The 20,266-nt window shown below is 46.5% G+C and overlaps 4 protein-coding genes and 1 long non-coding RNA gene across 9 annotated transcripts in view; 3 read left to right on the top strand and 2 right to left on the bottom strand.

The window, feature by feature from the left end:
- Nucleotides 1-3,475, bottom strand: LOC111070470 (inositol polyphosphate 5-phosphatase E). The gene is made up of 3 exons (XM_022361025.2): nucleotides 1,839-3,475; nucleotides 863-1,777; nucleotides 1-805 (listed from the first exon to the last, which is right to left on the bottom strand). Exons 1-3 carry the CDS (start codon nucleotides 3,113-3,115, stop codon nucleotides 697-699), a joined length of 2,301 nt encoding a protein of 766 aa, XP_022216717.2. The 5' UTR covers nucleotides 3,116-3,475; the 3' UTR covers nucleotides 1-696.
- A 1,504-nt stretch (nucleotides 3,476-4,979) lies between these two features.
- Nucleotides 4,980-9,109, top strand: LOC111070524 (spermine synthase). Of its 2 annotated transcripts, none has more exons than XM_022361133.2 (4): nucleotides 4,980-5,354; nucleotides 6,311-6,422; nucleotides 7,792-7,914; nucleotides 7,988-9,109. In XM_022361133.2, the coding sequence occupies exons 1-4, from the start codon at nucleotides 5,070-5,072 to the stop codon at nucleotides 8,569-8,571; spliced, it is 1,104 nt and encodes a 367-aa protein (XP_022216825.1). In that variant the 5' UTR covers nucleotides 4,980-5,069; the 3' UTR covers nucleotides 8,572-9,109. The 2 variants fall into 2 exon arrangements, with proteins under 2 accessions (XP_022216825.1, XP_022216824.1); XM_022361132.2 differs by lacking the exon at nucleotides 6,311-6,422 and adding an exon at nucleotides 7,238-7,355 and having other exon boundaries at nucleotides 4,981-5,354.
- A 987-nt stretch (nucleotides 9,110-10,096) lies between these two features.
- Nucleotides 10,097-11,346, top strand: LOC111070495 (delta-aminolevulinic acid dehydratase). Its single transcript, XM_022361086.2, has one exon. It carries the CDS (start codon nucleotides 10,173-10,175, stop codon nucleotides 11,154-11,156), a length of 984 nt encoding a protein of 327 aa, XP_022216778.2. The 5' UTR covers nucleotides 10,097-10,172; the 3' UTR covers nucleotides 11,157-11,346.
- Nucleotides 11,347-11,934: 588 nt separating this feature from the next.
- LOC111070494 lies at nucleotides 11,935-13,708 on the bottom strand. Its single transcript, XM_022361085.2, has 2 exons — nucleotides 13,529-13,708; nucleotides 11,935-13,472 (listed from the first exon to the last, which is right to left on the bottom strand). The coding sequence occupies exons 1-2, from the start codon at nucleotides 13,547-13,549 to the stop codon at nucleotides 11,943-11,945; spliced, it is 1,551 nt and encodes a 516-aa protein (XP_022216777.2). The 5' UTR covers nucleotides 13,550-13,708; the 3' UTR covers nucleotides 11,935-11,942.
- Nucleotides 13,709-14,551: 843 nt separating this feature from the next.
- LOC111070454 overlaps nucleotides 14,552-20,266 on the top strand; it is a 46,298-nt gene continuing 40,583 nt past the window's right edge. Inside the window, exons 1-2 of one of the 4 annotated variants that reach the window (XR_005968624.1) lie at nucleotides 14,552-14,566; nucleotides 16,415-16,590. This is a non-coding gene — a long non-coding RNA (uncharacterized LOC111070454). The other 3 variants (XR_002607356.2, XR_002607354.2, XR_002607355.2) reach the window with 3 other exon arrangements.

Raw genomic sequence — 20,266 nt, 5'->3', positions numbered from 1 at the left:
AAGAAAAGTATTATTTGTGCTTAAAACGAAATAAAATCTTCATAGGGTTTTGTGCAAACTATAAAAATAATCAGATCACTAGACACGATTCAACAGTAACAATCTTAGGAACTAAATAATAATCAAATAAATATTATAACAATAGATTCGAGACTCAAGAATCAACAATAGCGTTATTCAGATTCGTATTATAATATGCATGTATATTTACTTCTACTTCAGTTTAAAGTTTAAACAATCAATGTAATTCATAGTTCTTCGAGCTCCTTTCAATATTTGGACTACTTTTTAGCTAAAACACATTTAACTTAACTACACGCTAGGCTTGTGCTTTAGAGTAGTAGAGGTACAGAATTGTTTCTGAGTATGCATTCATAATCATTTCATAAGGAACGTATTACGATCTAAGGCCTCGAGGCGAAAGGCGAAAGGCGGCGCCTAAGTACTACCGCGGCGTTGCATGGCAAGTCACGAACGATTTTTTTTTTTTTTGGTATTTGGTATTAGACTGTTGCAGGGTAGCATTCCTATCTAGGTAATACAATGGCGACACACAACCGTAGGAAAGCTTTGACTAGCACTGTAGAAATGTCAGCTGACGGGTTCGAGTAAATGACTAAGTTGGTGGCTGGAAGAAGCTTCCAGAACCGCCACTCCACTTCCAACTCTGACTAGCTAATAGCTACCAATGAGAGTCTACTGTATGGCACACACGGCCGAGGCGCCCGTGTATTGGTTATTCAAGCGACGTCGCATTCCCTCCAGGTAAATGTCCCGACTGAACAATCCAGCGGCCAAGGGAATCCTATAATGGAAGCGAAATAAGAGTTAATCTATGGATTGGATATGCAGCAAAACTTACGCGTCAGTTCCGGCACGGATGAGAGTTTTAAAGAGAGCCCACACCGGCTTATGGTCCGATGTGGTTATGGAAGGTACCGAATCGTACAGAAGGCACTCCACATAGGGCTGCGTCGGCGTGGACACGCCCGGTATTAAGGTCTGGCGACGTATGACCAGGCCCTGCACCTGCCTGTACTTGTAGAGGATTCTGTCCGTGTAGGCAGGAGCGCGCTGCTTTGAGGAGGTGTCGAAGTTCTGGCTACCCGGGTCGTACTTGTAAGTGGGTGGAAATGTTATATTCGCCTCCATGAACCCACGGAAGGCCGCACCGTCGGCCAGCACAGAGGAAAGTTGGTCCGTATGCATGTAACCGTGTGGCAAGTGCGAGGGCAGCGGGAACTTTGTGTTTTGAATCCACTCCATCAATTTCTCGCGCGGCTCGCCGAGTCGGAAGTTCAGGTCACCGCACCAGAAGACGTTGTCGAAGTTCTGCGTCACATCCTTGTTTTTGTGCCGAAGGTTGGGCAAATTTCGAGGCAAATCCAGAGCGTTAATAATGCGCTTCACATCCGACACCCGCTCCTTCACCTTCTGCTGGTGGGCGGTCAAGTGGGAGGTCACAAAGAGCATGGAAGTACCGAATAGGCAGAAGGATATAGCCACAGCACCCTTGGTGCGAAAGGCAGAGCCGGTGCGAACCGACATGGAGGCATCCTCCGGCGCCGAGCAGTACCAGATGAGATCGCGCCGCATGTAGACAGCCAGATGGAGGGTGCCCAGAGTGGTCGAATGAAAGAGCACATGCGAGGGGCCGAGGGTCTCCTGCAGCGTCACTTCCCACTCAAAACGATCCGGCGAGGACTCCTGCGTGCCCATCACAACAATGTCCGGCACATGCTCCACATTGGGCGGCAGCACAAAGTCATTCAATTGCCTGGAATTGTCAGCAAAGTTAGTGTCCGAAATGCGATGCGGATATTCACGTTTCTACTCACTTGGGTGGACTGTGACCATTCATGTTCCATGTGCCCACGAAAATGGTGACTTCCTTCTGCGGCAGCACGCGGCTCAGTTCGCTGGGCCCCAGCAGAGAGGAGGAGCCCAGACGCCCGTCCAGGTAGCTTCGTTCGCGTGCCTTGTCGGCAGGTATTAGGTTCAGGGCATGAGCAGCCACCAGCGCTTGACGTGCGAGATTAGAGCCAGAGCCCTGTCGCTGCAGCGTCATGTTCTCGTGCGACATGAAACGGACGCCGGGCTGCTCCTGCATGGGCGCTTCAAACCCATCCGGCTGGCTGGCTATGTTGGGCGAGGACATGTGCTGAGGCGTGGTGGCACGCTTAATGTCTGTGGACTCGTCAGTGGTGTGCAGTTGCGGCAGCTCCTTCCCGGGCGGATAAAGCTTGAGGCGGAGACGCGAGCGGCAGGCCGAGACTGCGATTGGCCGGATCGGAGAACGGGGCATGCTTTCACTTCGCGCCACAGCAGCGTAGGCCGATGCGCCGGCTGTGGCAGAAGCGACGACAGCGGCGTTGCTGCATTGGGCAAAGAAGGTGTTGGTGCCGACCGGCGATTCTGGTGCACTGGCGCACTCACTGGACAGACGTGGGCGCTGAAACGAAGTGCCGCCCTCGCTGGAGTGCAGCGAGACGGAATTGTTATCCACCATACTCCAGCTCAGCGATAGGTTGTCGCGACGCAGCACACTGTTGCTGTCCGGTATGGAATTGTAGCGGACCGTGACCGGCGGCGTCAGGGGTTTCTTCTCGGCCTTGCAGCAGAGACTGAACTGGTGGCTGAATCGGTTGTGGTTCGGCGACCGGTGCTTGGGCGACTTGCGACGCATCACAACGTCCGCGCCTCCATCGCTCTGCGAGCCCGCGTCACTGCTGTAGCGGTGGGCGTGTCCTTTGCTCTTTGACGGCGGCTTGGTACGCCTGTGGAAGCTTATCAGACCGCTGTGCGATTTCTCCAGCGGCAGAGTTTGGCTTTTGTGGTTGCTATTGCTGTTGTTGTTGTTGCTGCTGCTGATGACGGCAGCATGGTTTCCCGCTTGCTCCGCTGTCGCCTTGGCGAAGCTCACATCATAGTGGCCGCAGGCGGACACGGGACGTCGTTGAAGGCTTGGCGATTCGGGAGTTACGGGATGGGGCTCAACCTTGCTGGGGCGCTTGGTCAGCAGCCCGAAGAGAGAGCTGCCCGTCTTGTGGCCAGAGCGGGGGCTGCTGGTGGAGCTAGTGATGCGCTCCTCGCTGCCAGCGCTGCTGTGCTGCATGGCGTACGGAGTCACCAAAGTCGCCAAAAAGTCTTATCAAATCACGTTGTTTGTTGGTCTTGATCTTCCTTGCATCACGAGGTTAGCTCAACCTCTGCCGGAGGAAGGCACTGTGCAAAGTAAATTTGTGCTTTGTTAGGTTTTGTCACGGGAATCGGATCTCTCGGCTGCCCATGGCGCGCGGTCAGTGGCTAGTTCTCGTCTAACGTATGGTTGACATTTATGAGATTCTTGGCCTCTGCCCGTCGCGCTGACTGTTTGTTTTGCTCAGCAGCACGGGTATAATGGCATATAAATAGTAATGGCAGACAGCAGCCAAGTCGTCATCGAATAATGCAGATGCGCTCCCGACGCCGTCGCCGTCGCTGACTTTTGTGACTTTTGCACAGTATTTGCTTTCCCAATGCAAATTATTTTGGGCACGTCGATGACGTACACGATCCGAAAATCTCGTACGAGTCGTACGAGTGCTGGCTAATTGGGCTGCTTGTCCCTCAGCCCTCAGCCCATTTGTAGTTTTCGTTCCGTTTGCGTGTGTGTGTGTGTGTCCCACTGCAAGGATTTAAATGAGTGAATAAATACAGGGCTAATTAGCTGACGAGGTCCACTACTCATATGCGCACGCACGCACGCTCTCACCTGCAGTGTGGCCCAGGGAATCGCCGGGGACCTCCCTCACATGGTGTGCGGACAGTGGAATCTGAAAGGATTCAAAAAATCAATACGGCTCAGTCATACATTGTAATAACAGTCGCCACACTCGAAGGCAACCAGGGGGGAGTCGCGAGTCGTGGCGGTAGTTGCTCCGGCAATGCCTGGGCGCCAGCACGAGACATGGGGTGGATTGACAGGGGTGGGTGGCTGCTGCCGAAACGGCGACGTAACAACATTGGCATGCTGTGGCTATGCTATGGCGCCCACACAGTCACCAGAGAGACGCACATACACACCACACGCGCGTCGCGCTATGGCGACATCACTTCACTTCATTAGCACACCGCGCTGCGCCTATGCTGGGCTCGCGGGTGATTTATAATTAGCAGACCATTGTTGCCGCCAAACGATGCTCGCCTTGGATGGCGGCGCACGATGTCCACGATGATGATTGTCTCGCATTCAAGTTCAGGTTCAGGCGCACACACTCGAGTGTGCAGGTGCCGCATTGACAAGTCAAATATTTCCTACCTGCTGGACACCTCTCAGTCGAACGCCTTTCTCGCTGAAGAACTGCTTCACTGCCAGTGGCACAACATTGTTTGTGTAATTCAAAATATTGTGGAAAATTCGCCGCGGCGCGATGTTTAGCGATCCGTGCAGTGTGCCCGCGGATTTATCTTTGAAGTATACCGAAATATACCTTCTAATATTGGAAATATATCGTACATATACCGATGAAAATCAAACATTCGATTCGATTTAAACGTTTGTCATCCAGGTATGAATATGTAAAAAAAAACTTGTGAATCTAAAATCTATCTACTTAGCTTTGGCAGAAGCTTGAAAAACAGAATTTTAACATATATTAAAGAAAATAGGGTATACAAAGCGTCCATACTCCATTAATAAGTAGTTAATATGTAGCATCAGTGTAGTTACCGGGTAGTTACCATGTAAAAAAGGATATCTTTTTATTTTACCTTATTTGACCATCCAAAAAAGGAAGTCTTTCAATTTAACTAGACTGTAGAAAATTGATTAATCAATCTGATAAAGTTATATGTTCTGTGTTGAGAGTCCAAACTGGCTCGTAATATTATTCCGAATATCAAAATTGAGGAATACGATTTTACTTGGTATATTTACGGTATATATTGAAAATGAAAAGGTACATTTCGGTATTATTTTGAGGGTCACGCCGGTTTATTTTATCGACAAGTCTCGGTCACACTGTTTGTATCGCGGTTTTTCGGTCCGAGAAAATAAATATAAATTAAAAAATCCGCGGACTAGCACAATGGCAGCCCAGACCATACTGTTCGACTTCACGCTGGATAGTGCCAAGACGGCCGACGAGAAGCAACGCCAGGATGTGGCCAAGATACTGCGGAATGAGCTGGAGCACGTCTTCCCCCAGCTAGAACTGGTCTATAGCATGGAGTCGCCGGAAAACGGCTACTTTTCGGTGCTGCACGAGAACAAGGCGACGATTATCACTTGCCGCATCTTCCAGCACGGCCTGCTGACCGTCAATGTGGAGTACTTCCTGCCCGCTGGCAAGGAGCCCATCATGTCCTTCGACGTATGTAGAGCTATTCTATTCCCCCCCACCAGATTATACCGACTACACTCCCTAACCCCTAACCCTGCCACACGAGAAAACACGTCGCTTTCTGGCGTTGATTAACTGGAGAAAGGGTTTGTTCCACCAGCATGGAAATTGATTTTCCGCACACATTCGAGTGCACGTTTCTGTGTGTGTGTGTGTCTCGTGCCGGCGGCGGGGGCGTGCCAGACCGTTTTCCCTTCCGCGTCGTCGATGCCGTGCCTCGTGCTGTTCTATCCCCAAACCCTTGGCCTCTGGGTCACTCATGGGTTTGCTTGTCCTTGGCCTCACAATGCGGTTACCGTGGCCCTAATGCCAATGCCACCATCCAAAGCCTTAAGTATTATCTAACACCTCCGCTAACCGATGTTGCTGGCTTTATACATACTTATGTATGCATATCATCTGACGACGGGCCTAACACTAGGCTTTTATGCTAGATTACCTCACCAGTCCCCCCGCCGCTACCGCTCCCGCGCTCTCTTTCTGGGAAGCACGTGGGGTTCAAGTTCAATGATTGAAATTCGGCTCCATGCCACAAAAAAAATCAGCGCGAAACATATGTAGATAGTGCGAGAATACACACATGTACATATGTATGTATGTATTTTGATGCCGGTTCTGCGGCTTCCCAAACAAGCATTCTGTGTTTTTTTTTTCTTGGTATTGTGCAATTGGCATCTGCATGTGCAGCAGAAGCAGCAGCAGCTGCAGGCCTGCCTCGGGCCATATTTATGGCTCGGTCGATTTTATTCACTTTCCTTTTTCATAAGTATCCAAGTATTTGCGACTATAAATAGTTTTGCCGGCTGGGCTGCCTAAGCGGGGGGCGCTCGTAGAGTTAGCTATTTTCATTTATTTTGATTTGTTCATCCATAACCCTTCCGTGCCAGCATTTGTGTAAGAGGTTTAAATAACGCATTACTTTGCAGACCATGCGCACCATGGAACTGATTTTGCGACAGAAATTAGATTCCGATCGGTCCAAGTACTTGCCACCGATAAAGCGCGGCGGATATATCGACATATACATGACTAGCTCAGGTTGGTCGAATTAGTTTCGTTCCATTTGCAAAATAAATACAATATAACCTCATACCAAAAAAAAAAAAAACACCTACTACCCACTATCCAATATATTCGTGCCACTTTTCCACCTGACAATCCGTGCAACTGCCTCTCAAAATTCCTGCTGCAACGCCTTGAGCGTACGTGCAGTAATGTCTTCCCCAAGGCCTGACCTGACAGAAATTCTATGCACAACACATCATAAATCTAATCGGTTTGCCACTACCACCACCCACCCACCCCCACTAACATACATACATATGTATAGCGTTACATCCTAGTAAAAATACGAATTACTTAGGACGTTCCTGCATGCTTGTTCCGACACGCTACTAGTTTCCATTACTACGGACCTCAAAGTCGGCCGTCGGCCCGGCCGTTCTTTGTATTGTACCTAATTATTCCTTCCTCTGATTGATTTATAATTGTTATAATTTTTGTATACTTTTTATTTCCATATTCAAACGATCTATCCGATCGCTCATCTTCGCGCCATGAACAACCAACCACATCTCGGGGCCACTTGCAATCCAACAACAAAACAAACAACGAAAAACGATAAACCAAAACTGAAAATTCACCAAAATTAATCTGAATTATAAATTAATATGTAAACTATTGAAATTATACTTATACGCCCTATGCACACCATGTGTCACCTGCCCTGCCTCGCCTCGTTCGCCTCGCTCCTACGTACGCTCGCTCGCTCGCTCTCGATCAACAACAACAATTACACCTACACCAACCACCAACCACGAAACGAACGAACCACCACCGAACCCCTCTACTAGGGCTTGGTGCATGGCAAGAGCTTGGAAAATGCCTTGGCCGTAAAACTGAAGGCCATTAGGGGACAGAAGCTGCCCGCCCTGAGGCGCGGTGATGTCCCTAGGTACTTTCCATCGTCAGGTAACGTATACTCTTTGGTTTTCATATTACAAAAAAAATAGAGCAAACAATCTACTGATATACTGATATGTATGTACAAAGTACATCAAGTGTGTACGTACGTCTGTACTTCGTATGAATGAACGTTGAGCGTATGCAGCACCGAGCTGATGTTCTGAGAGTTCTAGAGGCACCAAGCATGATAGATTCATTTCAGCCATTTTTCGTTCTTTCCGATTTTCGGTTACTTTCTGTCGGACGACTCTCACTCCTTCGTTTGCGGGGAGAGTCTCTTTGTTACTTTGATGTCTTTTCTATATTGTCTTATTTTCGGTTCGTTTTGCTTCGGATACTACTCAGTTGAGTATCAAGCATGCCGCTTAGCCACCAGAGCCAAATTAATTCGCCTACAGTCAGTATGTTGAAGTGTATTCTAATAGTGGTTAATCTTTCGCAGATGAGCGCATCATTGAGTACGATATCGACAAGCTTGTTTACGAGGAGCGTTCGCCTTTCCAGAAGATTCAAATCTTGCACTCAAAGACCCTGGGCAACATGCTGCTGTTGGACGAGCTTCAGAGTAAGTGGCAGCCAGCCAGCCAATCAACTAGCGAGGCAGCATTGAGAATGATATTAAATTACACTCTTGGCAGATATTGCCGAGTCCGATCTGATCTATACGGAAACCCTGATGGGTCGTGGCATTGAGAACTATGAGGGCAAGGAGATCTGCATACTGGGTGGCGGGGACGGCGCCCTGCTGTACGAGCTGCTCAAGGAGAACCCCAAGCATGTGGTGATGCTGGAGATCGACGAGCTGGTTATGCAGGCCTGCAACAAGTATCTCAACTCGATTTGTGGCGATGTTCTGGAGAAGCGCAGGAGCGACCAGTACGAAATCGTTGTGGGCGACTGTGTGGAGTACTTGAAGAAGTTCATTGCCGAGGGCCGCAAGTTTGATTATGTTTTTGGTGACCTCACCGACATACCCATAACGGGGGAACCTGTCGGCGTCGACTGGGACTTTATCCGGACCATTTTCGAGCACTCGTTCAAGGTGCTGAAGCCCGATGGCAAGTTCTTGACCCACGGCAATGGCACCAGCTGCACTGAATCTCTGGAACTGTTCGAGGAACAGCTGGCCCTGCTCAAGCCGAAGGTTAAGTACACCACGTCGAAGGCATTCGTTCCGTCATTCATGGAAGAGTGGCTCTTCTATCAAGTGACTTTCGCTTGACCAGCTCAAGGCGAACGACCGGCAGAGCGACGACTAGGGGGCAACGGAGACCAGCTACAATTACCAGCACCAGCAACTACCATAAAGACGGATAATACCACAATGTGTCTCCGGAATGTTACTTCCAGCACACCATCAATACCAGCAGCAGCATCACCACACCACAACGACCAGAGCGGGCCCAGAACCAGAACGGAGCTTGAACTAGGGGAGTCGCTCATCAAGCTGCACTCGTACACAGTCACTCTGCATGGAGCAGCAGAAGCCGAAGTCAAGCAGGAGCTGCCCAAGCTACGGCAGCGTCGTCGCCAGCTACGTGTGCACTATCACCATTCTCTGGTTTCTTAGTGGACTCCAATGTCATCGCCATCCGCATCGCAGCATAGCTCAAGGCAGAACCCCCCCTCAAAACGCACTTCCAATGGCTGTTACTTACAAATGAAAACAAAACCAAATATTTATCCAATTCGTTTACGTTTAAGTTAGAAGCTATGTAGTTCTGTTCTCGTTCACTGATTATTTCACTAACTAAATTTAAGTCGAAAGTACAAGTCTCAACAACGGGGGCAGGGGCAGGCCACACCACAGTTTTACGTATTTGTTTGTGTTTAATTAAATTACTTGTAAGCGTGAAATGTATTCGTATTTGTAGTACATATTCCCTGTAATGTATATCCTATGTGTGTACTCGTAGTGCATATGTTTAGTTTTCCGTTTACTGGCAAATGTGAGGAGTATGAGGCGGCAGGCTCAGGCTCGCCCCAGCCAGCTCGTGTGCTCGTGAGGGTATGTGTGGAACGTAGCACTCAACACCATCGTTTATTGCTGTACAATTCATAATACAACTTATTTCACTTGAAGTTTAAATGAAAATACTTGAAAAGTAATAAATAGTCTAGTCGTACGCAGAACAAGATAGTTTTCCTGTTTAAATAACATCTGGAATTGGATACCTGTCGAGTTGTCATAAAATGTCGAGGTGACGAGGTGGAGCTCATATTTTATCTTTTGTTCAAGGTACTTTTGAAAATGACCACCAAACTCTAACAACATTTTTTTCTTCGGTATATTTTGAAAATGTGAAGGTAGGTTTTTCATAAGTGCTTTTCATATTTCACATTTGTTTACGGCTGAGAGGGCCAACTATCTAGTAATATTAAACTGAATATCAAAATTGACGAATTTCATATCACAAAAAATCATGGTATGGCAGCCCGCAGCAACTACGAATTGCACGAGTCTGGCAACGCCACAAAACGACGTCACATTCGTTTTATGTTGTTTTTGTTTGAACCTTAATATGGAAATAATCCAATAAAAAGGACTTCTGAAAACTTACCAGTCTTGTAGAAAATGTATGTATCTATCGGATACAATTATTTGTTTAGGGCTGAGAGTCCCAGCTAGCTGGCAATATTAAACGGAATATCAAATTCGAGGAATATCAACGTTGAATGTTTTGGAGAAAACAATCGATACTATCGTAATAGTATCGGGCTCAAATAATAATTTAAAAACCATTGAAACCTTTTAGGTTAAAAACCAGCTGTGTTTACAAATTTATTTTATAGCAGCCAATCCAAACATAAGTTGTGTGAAATATGGACCGGAAACTACACAGTGGCATGCACCATCCCACCCTGCGACTGCTGCAGGAGTCGGGTTGTGAGATCTCGCCGCACAACCTGATGTACCCCGTCTTCATTGTGAGCGACGACGACGATGTGCAGCCGATCGCGAGCATGCCAGGGATTTCGAGGTTCGGCGTGAACCGGCTGCGGGAGCACCTGGAGCCGCTGGTCCAGAAAGGGCTGACCTCCGTGCTGCTTTTCGGCGTGGTCGAGTCCGAGCTGAAGGACGAGGAGGCCTCGAATGCGGACTCGGCGGTCAACCCTGTGGTGCGAGCTTTGCCCAAGCTGCGGGAGTGGTTTCCCGATCTGCTAATCGCCTGCGACGTGTGCATCTGTCCGTATTCGTCGCACGGCCACTGCGGGCTGCTGGGCAAGGCGGGTCTGGAGAACGGACCGAGCATAAAGCGGATTGCCGAGATCGCCGTGGCGTACGGACAGGCTGGTGCTCACATCGTGGCTCCCTCGGACATGATGGACAATCGCGTACGGGCCATTAAGCAGGCCCTTATCGACGCGAGCCTGAACAGTGTCTCTCTGCTGGCATATTCCGCCAAGTTTGCGTCCAACTTCTATGGTCCGTTCCGGGAGGCGGCTCAGTCGGCCCCCAAGTTTGGGGACCGTCGCTGCTACCAGCTGCCCAGCGGATCCCGCAGCCTGGCCATGCGCGCAATTCAGCGCGATGTCAGCGAGGGAGCGGACATGCTGATGGTGAAGCCCGGCATGCCGTATCTGGACATTCTGCGGCAGACCAAGGACTCCTATCCCTACCACACACTGTACGTGTACCAGGTGTCCGGAGAGTACGCCATGCTCTATCACGCCGCCAAGGCGGGCGCCTTCGAGCTGCGCGATGCCGTCCTCGAGTCCATGAGAAGCTTCCGTCGTGCGGGTGCCGATTGCATCATTACCTACTACACCCCCTACCTGCTGGACATCATCGGCAGAACCGCCTAAAGAAGTGCAAAAGACTGAACCATCGAAAGTCTCAAAAATCGTGCAATCCATACCCACATACATACGTATGTATGTATATGTAAAACAGGTTTCCTCGGGTATCGTCTTTAGTTTTATAGAATTGTCATTGTGTAATTCATGTGTAGTCACCATGGTGCTGCTGTCGTCAGAATAGACTTTCATATATGTACGTAAACAAATGCGTATCTGCGTGCTTATCAATCGATCCGATTTGGAAGTCTAATGTGCTGTGTTGTGTGCTGTGTGCGGATGTACGTGTGGGGCGACGCATATGGAATTTCAATTGTTTGGTCGAATATTTCGCAATGTTTCAGCGGGCGAACCGGTCGAACCAGTGGGTCAGCGAAAGTTTGGTCCGGGTACAGATGATGACATTTAGCACTTTAATTTAGGCCGATTTCGATTTCAATTAGAGCTAAATATATCATGTATATATGTATGATGTGGCGAACACTGAACACTATAGCCTATAGCTCTTATTTGCTAGCCTAGGCCTAGTGGCTCATAAAATTGGTACACTTTCAAGTCTTACAAAACGATAAAATCACAAAATCAAATGCAATAAGTACATGGGGAAGGGGGGATCATTGGATCGAGATAAAACAATTAATTCAAGGGGAAACTAGAGCTACGTACGAATAGTCGTGTATGTGTGTGTGTGTGTGTGTGTGTGTGTGGGAGAATACTGAGTGCGTTTTAAGGATTGCTTTGATTGCGATTTATGTGGAATTATGGCTATCGCTGGGATGCAGCCTGCCTGCCTATTTAAGGGCTCTCGGTATTATTGATCTGGCTGTGCTCGAGGATGTCGGTGTTATGCATCGGTTCCACGTCCGTTTCGGAGATGATCTCGGCCAGCCACTGCTCAATTTGCACCGGATGGAAGGAGTCCTCGTCCCCACTGTTTGCCTCCAGGATGATCTTCAGGTTCTCAAAGTTCTTCAGAACCAAGCGCCTACCCGGCGCTATCTGTGACCCCGACACCGACATCGACTCTGTGGCCTGGCTCTGAGTGTTGATGGTGGTGGATGTGGAGACGTCCTCTTGCCTCGGCGGCTGCACTGTGTTGGAGTTAGCATCGCAGCTGGAATCGGCAGCAGCTGTCTGCACCGACGAGGTCGTTGTGGGTGCCTCTGACTCTGGCTCCGGCACATTGTTGTATGGCCGGCGCGGCTTCTCCTTCAAGCTCTTCTTGATCTCGTTGAGCAGGCGATTGTAGAAGTCGCAGGTGACATCGTGAGTGTCTACCTCCTGAAAGCGATAGCCGTTCCGTGGTGTGGGTGTAGACTGGCCAGAGCCGGATGCCACCTGCTGCTTTGGCGGCTCCTCCGCTGCCGCCTGCCGCGCATGCTTCTTAGACTGCTTCTTGGACTGTGAACGGGAGCTAGCGTTGCTCGAATAGTTCGAGCTGGAGGCGGTGGTTGTGGGAGTGGACTGCGACTGCGATTGAGACTGCTCGGTGGTACTGCTGGAGTCGGCAGACTTGACGATCGGTATATCAGCACTGACGGCCTCCTCGGTGGCGCAGTTGATCGTCAGGCTGGCAATGTTGCGCAGGTTGATGGTGCCGTTGCAGTTGTTGATTGTGATTTTTGGTTTGAAGCGCTGCTTGCGGCCCTTGGGCTTGGTGGGTGGATCCGCCGATGGCAGCTCGAGGCAGCTGCTCTTCGACTTGGCCGTCTCTCGGCCCAGACTGGAGACGGCATCGGCTATTGACGACTCCAGCTCATCGTCCAGCTCCTCCAGATTAAGCGGCGGCACGACCACGGGCACGGGGGGCTCGCGCTTTATCTTTGCCTTGCGTATAAGTTCCTTGGCCTCCTGCAGCGTTATGTTGATAATGGAACGCTTGGCGTTGTCCTCGACGACGGTCTTGTTCCCCGAAAAGTCCACAACTATGGCTTCGGGTTGCGCCTCGTCCTCCAGGTCATAGTATGAGATCTTGCGGTCCTGCAGGCACTTGTACATCGTATCGTGGTCGTCCAGCGGCTCGATGTAGTCCTCGTTGCGCAGTCCAGTGTTCCGATAGTCTTGCAGTGCCAGCTGCATGTTGCTGTTGCTGTCCAGCAGGAAGTGGCCAAAGCTGCGTATGGCTGCCAGCAGCTGCTCCTCCTCGTCAGTGATGAAGCGGACACCGCCCTGGTCCGTGTCCGGGCTGTCCACAGGCGACGACTTTAGCTGCTGCTGCTGCTGCTGGGTGTTGGCGATGACCTCCAGCTGTCGCAGCAGCAGCTTCTCGCGCATATGCAGCGCCGCGCGAACCTCGTTGAACTTCTTTTGTACATTGCCTTTGACCTGGAAACCCGAATAGAAAAAGGGTGGTGCAAAGGCAAACAATTCGATCCACTCACCTCTTCCAGAATCTTGTCCATGGCGACTACTCTGTCAAGGCTGCGCTGGAGCACAGATGTTCGCTATTGTTGCTATTGCATGGTGTTATTAACTTTTTTACAAATTGCTAATTTTATCGAAAATTTCGTCTTTTCGCCTGCCTGAGTGTGACCGCGGATTTATTGATCAAATATACCATCTGAACCCCGAAAATATACCGAAATTTTGCAAAATATACTATAAATATACCCTTAATGATTTGTTTCGTCCAGGGTAGAACTATTGCTAAGGTACGGACACAAGTTGCCTATTTCGGGGGCCATATTAATATGTCAATATATCTTTCAACTTAAGTTTAGGTGTACTTAAGGTGTAGAAACATCCATTCTCAATATCCTGCAACCACTGAGCAAACTCGAACCTCGGCGCTATGCTATGGTAAGGTATGGTCAACGAGGGTAAAACACAGCAACACAAAGGACATGGCTATACAAACCTCACCTCACCTTAGGCACACCTTAGGTGCCAGCAAAATTTGAAGGCGGTCGTATTTAAAAGAACTTCACGAACACTTGAATGAAACATGTTTCGGTCGGTAAGGGGGCCTATTTGGGTTCGGTGTTTGGGGGGCTAGTGTACGATTGTTTGGGGCATTTGTTTTGCCGTCTGCTCCGTCATACTCATACTTGCGGCGGAAATGAGTCCGGAGAGCGTTTCAAAATTTGCTCTCTTTTCAGAGGTGAAGAGAGCGTTTTCGTGGTGACTTTTCGTGGTGTGAGAAACATGTTCTTAACGGGAACGCGTAAGGAATGAAGATTCATTGTTGCGTCATGGGAAAAAATTCAGCAACATGTGGAAATGAAGAGGCAGCATTGTTGTGCAACTTTGGCACGGAATGAGCAACAATTCTGCATACCTTGGGAAAATGGATATATGGACTTGAGATATTGTTTGTAATTTCAGAATGCAGAAACTACTCTTAACGAAATTTTGCAGCTCGCTGGTACCAATAATAGGTATCAGAACCGGGTTAAATGTATTTTGAACATTTTGGAAAGGTAGTAAATCATACTGACAGACGATAGTGATCAAAATATTGCTAAGGTTCGGGGACACAAGTTGCCTATTTCGGGGGCCAGATTAATATGTCAATATATCTTTCAACTTAAGTTTAGGTGTACTTAAGGTGTAGAAACATCCATTCTCAATGTCCTGCAAACACTGAGCGAAGTCGAACCTCGCTCGAACCTCGGCGCTATGCTATGGAAAGGTATGGACAACGAGGAAAAACACAGCAACATAAAGGACATGGCTATGCAAACCTCACCTCACCTTAGGCACACCATAGGTGCCAGCAAAATTTGAAGGCGGTCGTATTTAAAAGAACTTCACGAACATTTGAATGGTCGGTAATGGGGGCCTATTTGGGTTCGGTGTTTGGGGGGCTAGCGTACGATTGTTTGGGGTTTGGGGCATTTGTTTTGCCGTCGCGTCGTGAATTGTGTGTCGTGGAGGAGCGGACGAATGTCTCTGGTTCCGTGATTCTGTTTTCCGCTTACGTTCGAACAGTCGGAATATTGAACATTTTGGAAAGGTAGTAAATCATAGTGACAGACCAGACGATAGTGATCAAATTTAGCTGGAACAAAAATTCAGAATTTACACGTAGTCAGCTGCAGTTGCCGTCTCGCCGCGTTGCCGCCTTTGCTCCACGCGTCAAGTGCTTGATTGTCATGATTTTGTAATTGTTTTTGAATGCGGCTCTTGCATTTGCATGTGTTTTAATGTTTTTGTTTCTGTCTTTTGTGTTTGTTGAAAACGGGAAAGAAATGTCGCGTGTCAGACGAGAGAAAAATGTTTAAATAACAATCGCAGTCGCCGTCGTCGTCATCGTCGCCGCCTCAGCAGCAGTTTGTTGTTGCTCGCTCGCTCTAGCCAACTAATTTGAACTGCCTACGTGTGTGTGTGTGTGTGCGAGACTGAGTGTTGGTGTGAGAGTGTTGTGACTTCTGCTTTTGTGTGTGTGTTTGTGCGACTGACTTTGCCAGCGTGTTTTTGCTTTGCTGGAAGAAGAATTGTTTAAATACAACATGCCACACTCTCGGATTTTGGTTTTGTTCCAAAAGACAAGCAAAAAGCATCGCCAGAGATTGGAGAGAGACTAAGCAAAGCAAAGCAAAGTAACAAACAGTAACAGAGAAGCAACAAAGCAGAGAGCCAGAGCGAGAGAGTGCGAACTGTGTCAATGCGGCGGCGGCAGCGCCAATGACGCCAAAAAACTTAAAAATATCACAAAGACTAACGTCAATAATGCAATGCCTCTGTGGTTTTCTAAAATTAATATCTTCAACTATTTTTAATTGGATTTCAACTGTCCCCTGTCCCAGCCCGTCCCCTGACCAACATGCCAGCGCCGCTGCCTGTCTGTCTGTCTGACTTTGCTTTTTGTCTTTGCATGAGTGTGCGAGACTGTGTGTTTGCCTCTGCCCTCTGTGACTTTGCGGCGGCGTGTCGTGACTGGATTCCATTGAATGTACATGTGCTCGCACACACACTCAGCCACGTAGATGCTGATTTGCTTATAAAAAAAACTTACAGTTAGACGATGCTTTTCGCTTTCTGGATTGCGTTTGTTTTTCTGTTGTCTTTTTTGTTTTCCGGTTTTATCGCCGGGAAACCTGTTTCTTGGCCAAAGATTTGCTTAGTAGTCGGGGCTTTAAATTTAACAAATTACCTCATTTAACACCAGAAACTCCCCATTTATACGTTTAAGTGCTCCGACTAACGCACACTAATTAAAAGCTAACTATTACGCCTGTGGCTCGGGGATCTTCCAAGAAATTACTAGAAATACTAGGGAACCCGCTCCATAAAGTAAAACTCTAATGTTTCGGTTCTTCTTTCAGTTTTAAAAAATAACAAAGAAAACAAAAGAAAACAGTGCAAATAAAAAACCATAATACTAAAAGTGTGTACCGCTGAATTTTACATCATCGACAAATATTGTTCCAACGTTCCGAATGCCATCTCTGCTGCCGAACAACAAGCCCCTCGTCGCCTAACTGTTTCTCCGTTCAATAAGGTATGTAAGTAGCATCCGAACATGTCGCTTTTGTCGATCGTAGTAGTCTTCCCATGACCCTGGCCTGCCCTCGATCTCTTTGCGCAACGCCCTCCACCTGTGTGTGTGTGTCTATTAGAGTTATGCAAAAGCTATGTAAAAGCTGTGTATAGTTGTGGGAATAAGTCTATCTACGGCCCAACACGATTCAAGATAACATCGATTAATACATGTATATAGTTTATATTATAGAAAGAGAAAAACTAAAAAATTCAGACTATAAAAACATTAATCTCTTTATTATTTGAAAGATCTTCTTAGATACAGCTCTAGCTGGTAGCTTTTGTAGTTTCTGCCTCTAAGTGATATTATAATCAGTTAAATGGAATTCTTTATACAAAATTCAATGACCGACTCCGTACAATGTCGTTGTTTATCTGCAATAATATTTATCGTCCAAATAAACTTCCACATTGTCGTACTCGGACTATAACCAGTATATCTATCATGTAAACAATCGGTAGTTTTATTTTCTCCTCTTTCGACAAATATGTTATGACATATCGTTTACATGGAAATGGGCAAACAGAAACAGCAGCATCCATAAAAAAAAATATTCAAACAAAATGAATAAAATATGAACGGCGGAACTTTCGTGGAGGGAATGCGTCTAAATGATACACTTTTTTCGAGAAAAATGAATAAATACACAACAAATATAAAGCCAAAAGATTTTGACTCATTAAGTCCACAATTAAATAAACATTTTAAATATATTTTTAGCTTTCTGTCATATGGTGCACTTGATAACACACATTCCCCCACATTCCATTCCTATTAGTAATACATTGAGAAATCGAAAGTGAGCTACTTTGGATTTGTAATTAGCCGTAACCAGCAATTTGAAGTTTCTTCTATTCTTTTGTTTTTTATTGCACTTTAATTGCGAAATAAACCCTCGCCATCGGTACCCAACGTTATCTGCTGAACTGTCAATTTCCTCGAACAGTGTTCGAACACGAGAACTGTCCATTTCAGCTGTTTTACCTTCGATTGACCCGCTGTTCCTTTTTCCACTTGGCTGGAGCGGGAGAGGATTCATTCTGCTCCTGATTTGGTCTCCAGCCGGATCATACTCCGGTTCCATCACATTTTTCTGTCCTGCCAAATTACTCTCTCTTTAACCCTATAGAAATGCTTTTTTATTGCTTCCTCATATTTTTTATGTGTAAACTTTTCGACTTTTAATTCAAGCACTACTAGAACGATCAAATTAAATTGCTATACATTGTCTGTGCAACAAAAATATGAATTAATGTACATTTTTCATCGGCAGTAAAACGAATTTTCTCACATCGACAATGGGAAAGTGCTTGGAAATACTTTTTCCTTTTGTTCCCCATATTTTTATTCGTAATTTTCTCGCCTCTCCATAAAATTAAGCTATCATCGAGCGAGGCCTTGTGATGCAGTCTCTGGATTGAGTTGAGTGGCAATCATTAAATTTACTGTAATTGCAAATTGAAATAATTGCAAAGCAATTAATCTGAAACCGAATCGACTGAAACTGAAATCAAAACGCTTTAACAACTGCCGATTTGATTGGATTGTCTCACTGCCCGCTCTGTGCCGTCGTCGGCAGTCGCAGTCGGGCGAGAGTCGGATCGGATGTGGAATGTTGAATTTCGGAGAAGGAGCATCCAGCCGAAAACCGGGACCAATTCGATAGATATAAATTGATTACTCAGCTTTAATTAGTTTCAATTTGCACAACACAATATACGGACCGGACTATTGCATTTTTCCTCTCTCACACAGCATCCCCAATTTTTTGTTTTAGTTTGGCAATCAAACCTCCGACTGAATGCACATTGTGCAATATTTCGTTTCAAATAAATAGCAATTTCCCCGAATGCCTGCAAAATAAATTACAAATATTCATGGCCCAATTCTGGAAAACTCTGGACATGGACAAAGCCAAAACCAAACGTTGGTTCTCACACACATTTTGATTCCAAATCTAAACAAAGAAAGAACGCTGGGCAGATAAATGACTCGACAAAGAGATACCCAGTTGAGTCTTTTTTCGTGTTTTTGGGTTGGTTTCTGCCTGTTGCCTTTCTGCCTGTTAAAAATAAAACATATCCTTTTTTCCCTACGAATACAGGGCATAAGCATGGAGAAATAATTTGCAAAAACTTTTGGCTATTCTCTGGCTTTGGTATCTGTAATCCGTAGTGAATAGTGTCTGTTTGTTTGTCAGTACGGAATGTTGGCCAATTGCAGGACTTTTGACTTGTGGCCCCATGATGTTGTGGCAGCATTCATTCATGAGAGTTGCACACACACACATATTCAGACTATATATAGCCTCGATTCGGGGCTTTTATCTGCTGCAATTAAAGTTAATCACTTGTCCGCAATTAGCATGGCAGCTGCGATAAGTTCGTGTCGTGCGTTTATAGCCATTAGGCGGACATAAAAATCCTCTGTTTGCCTCTGCAACGCAATCATCCTCCTCCATCATTCACATCCCCGATTTCTATTCTCATCTCTGTAGCCGGAACATAAAAATCAAATCAAATTACATTACTAATACGCCGCGTGGTTGGCTACTAGGCCAACAACAAAAAAAAACCCCCGCACACGGAAACATTTGAATTTATTCTGCAAATTTATGCTGGGTAGAGCTCCGGCCTTGGCTACGACCCGGACTCGGTCTCGGACCCGGACCCGGACCTACATTCAAGTCCAGTCCCTGTTTGTTTGTTTGTTACCTTCGTGCGCTTTTGTTATGCGTCGGAGCAGGCTGGTTGGTGACTCATGGAAAAGTCCCCTTCCGAGGACGACGGCTGTCCGGGTCGTTTTGGCTCTTTTAGTGCCTGAATCATGCATTTTTTACAATTCCTCGGCTTTTTATTGGTCGCCTTTTTGGTGGGTTAGGTTAGGTTAGGTCCTTCCGTTCCCTTCCCCGCAGGAGCAAAGTGAGCTTTTGGTTGGGGCGCAGATTTGTTTTTATTAGCAGGTCTCGGGCGGGCGTTTGCAAACAGCTTTAGCGCAGATCATAATATCATATATTCGAATGTTTTTAAAGCACTGAAGGGACAGGCTATTTCTACGGAATATACCCGTACATACGTACATATATGATTGGCCCAGAATTTTTAAGGATGGGCCCATCTTTAATTCCGCTCGATTTGAACAAGTTATAAACTTTAATTTGTATTCTTTGCAATTTTACTGCTGCTTGTTCATTTAAACTTTTGGCATTATGGAGTATGAATAATTATGAGAATGATAAAAGCAATGGAATAAAAGGTTTATTTTTATTACTATTTCGTTATCTAAAAAATACACAAGCGTAGAATTCCCAACTGAATGTTTAAGCTTATTATGTATTATTTATAGAAATTATTAATGGAATGCTATTTGGAATATTTTTCAAAACAAAAATTGATTGAAAATAATATCATTTAATAATTCCCAATTAAATGTTAAAGCTGGATTAATATTTATGCAAAATGTACATACATATCAATAATTATTATTTGTTTATTATTTGTGGCATCGATAGCCTTTGGCTATGAACGAGCGGATGTAGGGGCTGTTTGAGGCAAGAGCAATCGGCTTGGATCTGGGATCAATGCATAAAATTAAAGGGCGTTTGATTTAAATGTAAAGAGTAGTTTATTTATCT

The sequence above is a fragment of the Drosophila obscura genome, unplaced genomic scaffold (genome assembly GCF_018151105.1).
Source record: "Drosophila obscura isolate BZ-5 IFL unplaced genomic scaffold, ASM1815110v1 contig_1, whole genome shotgun sequence".
In the NCBI taxonomy this organism is placed as follows: Eukaryota; Metazoa; Arthropoda; class Insecta; order Diptera; family Drosophilidae; genus Drosophila; species Drosophila obscura.
The sequence above is the reverse complement of the archived record's forward strand: the minus strand, read 5'-3'. Positions and strand labels throughout refer to the sequence as shown.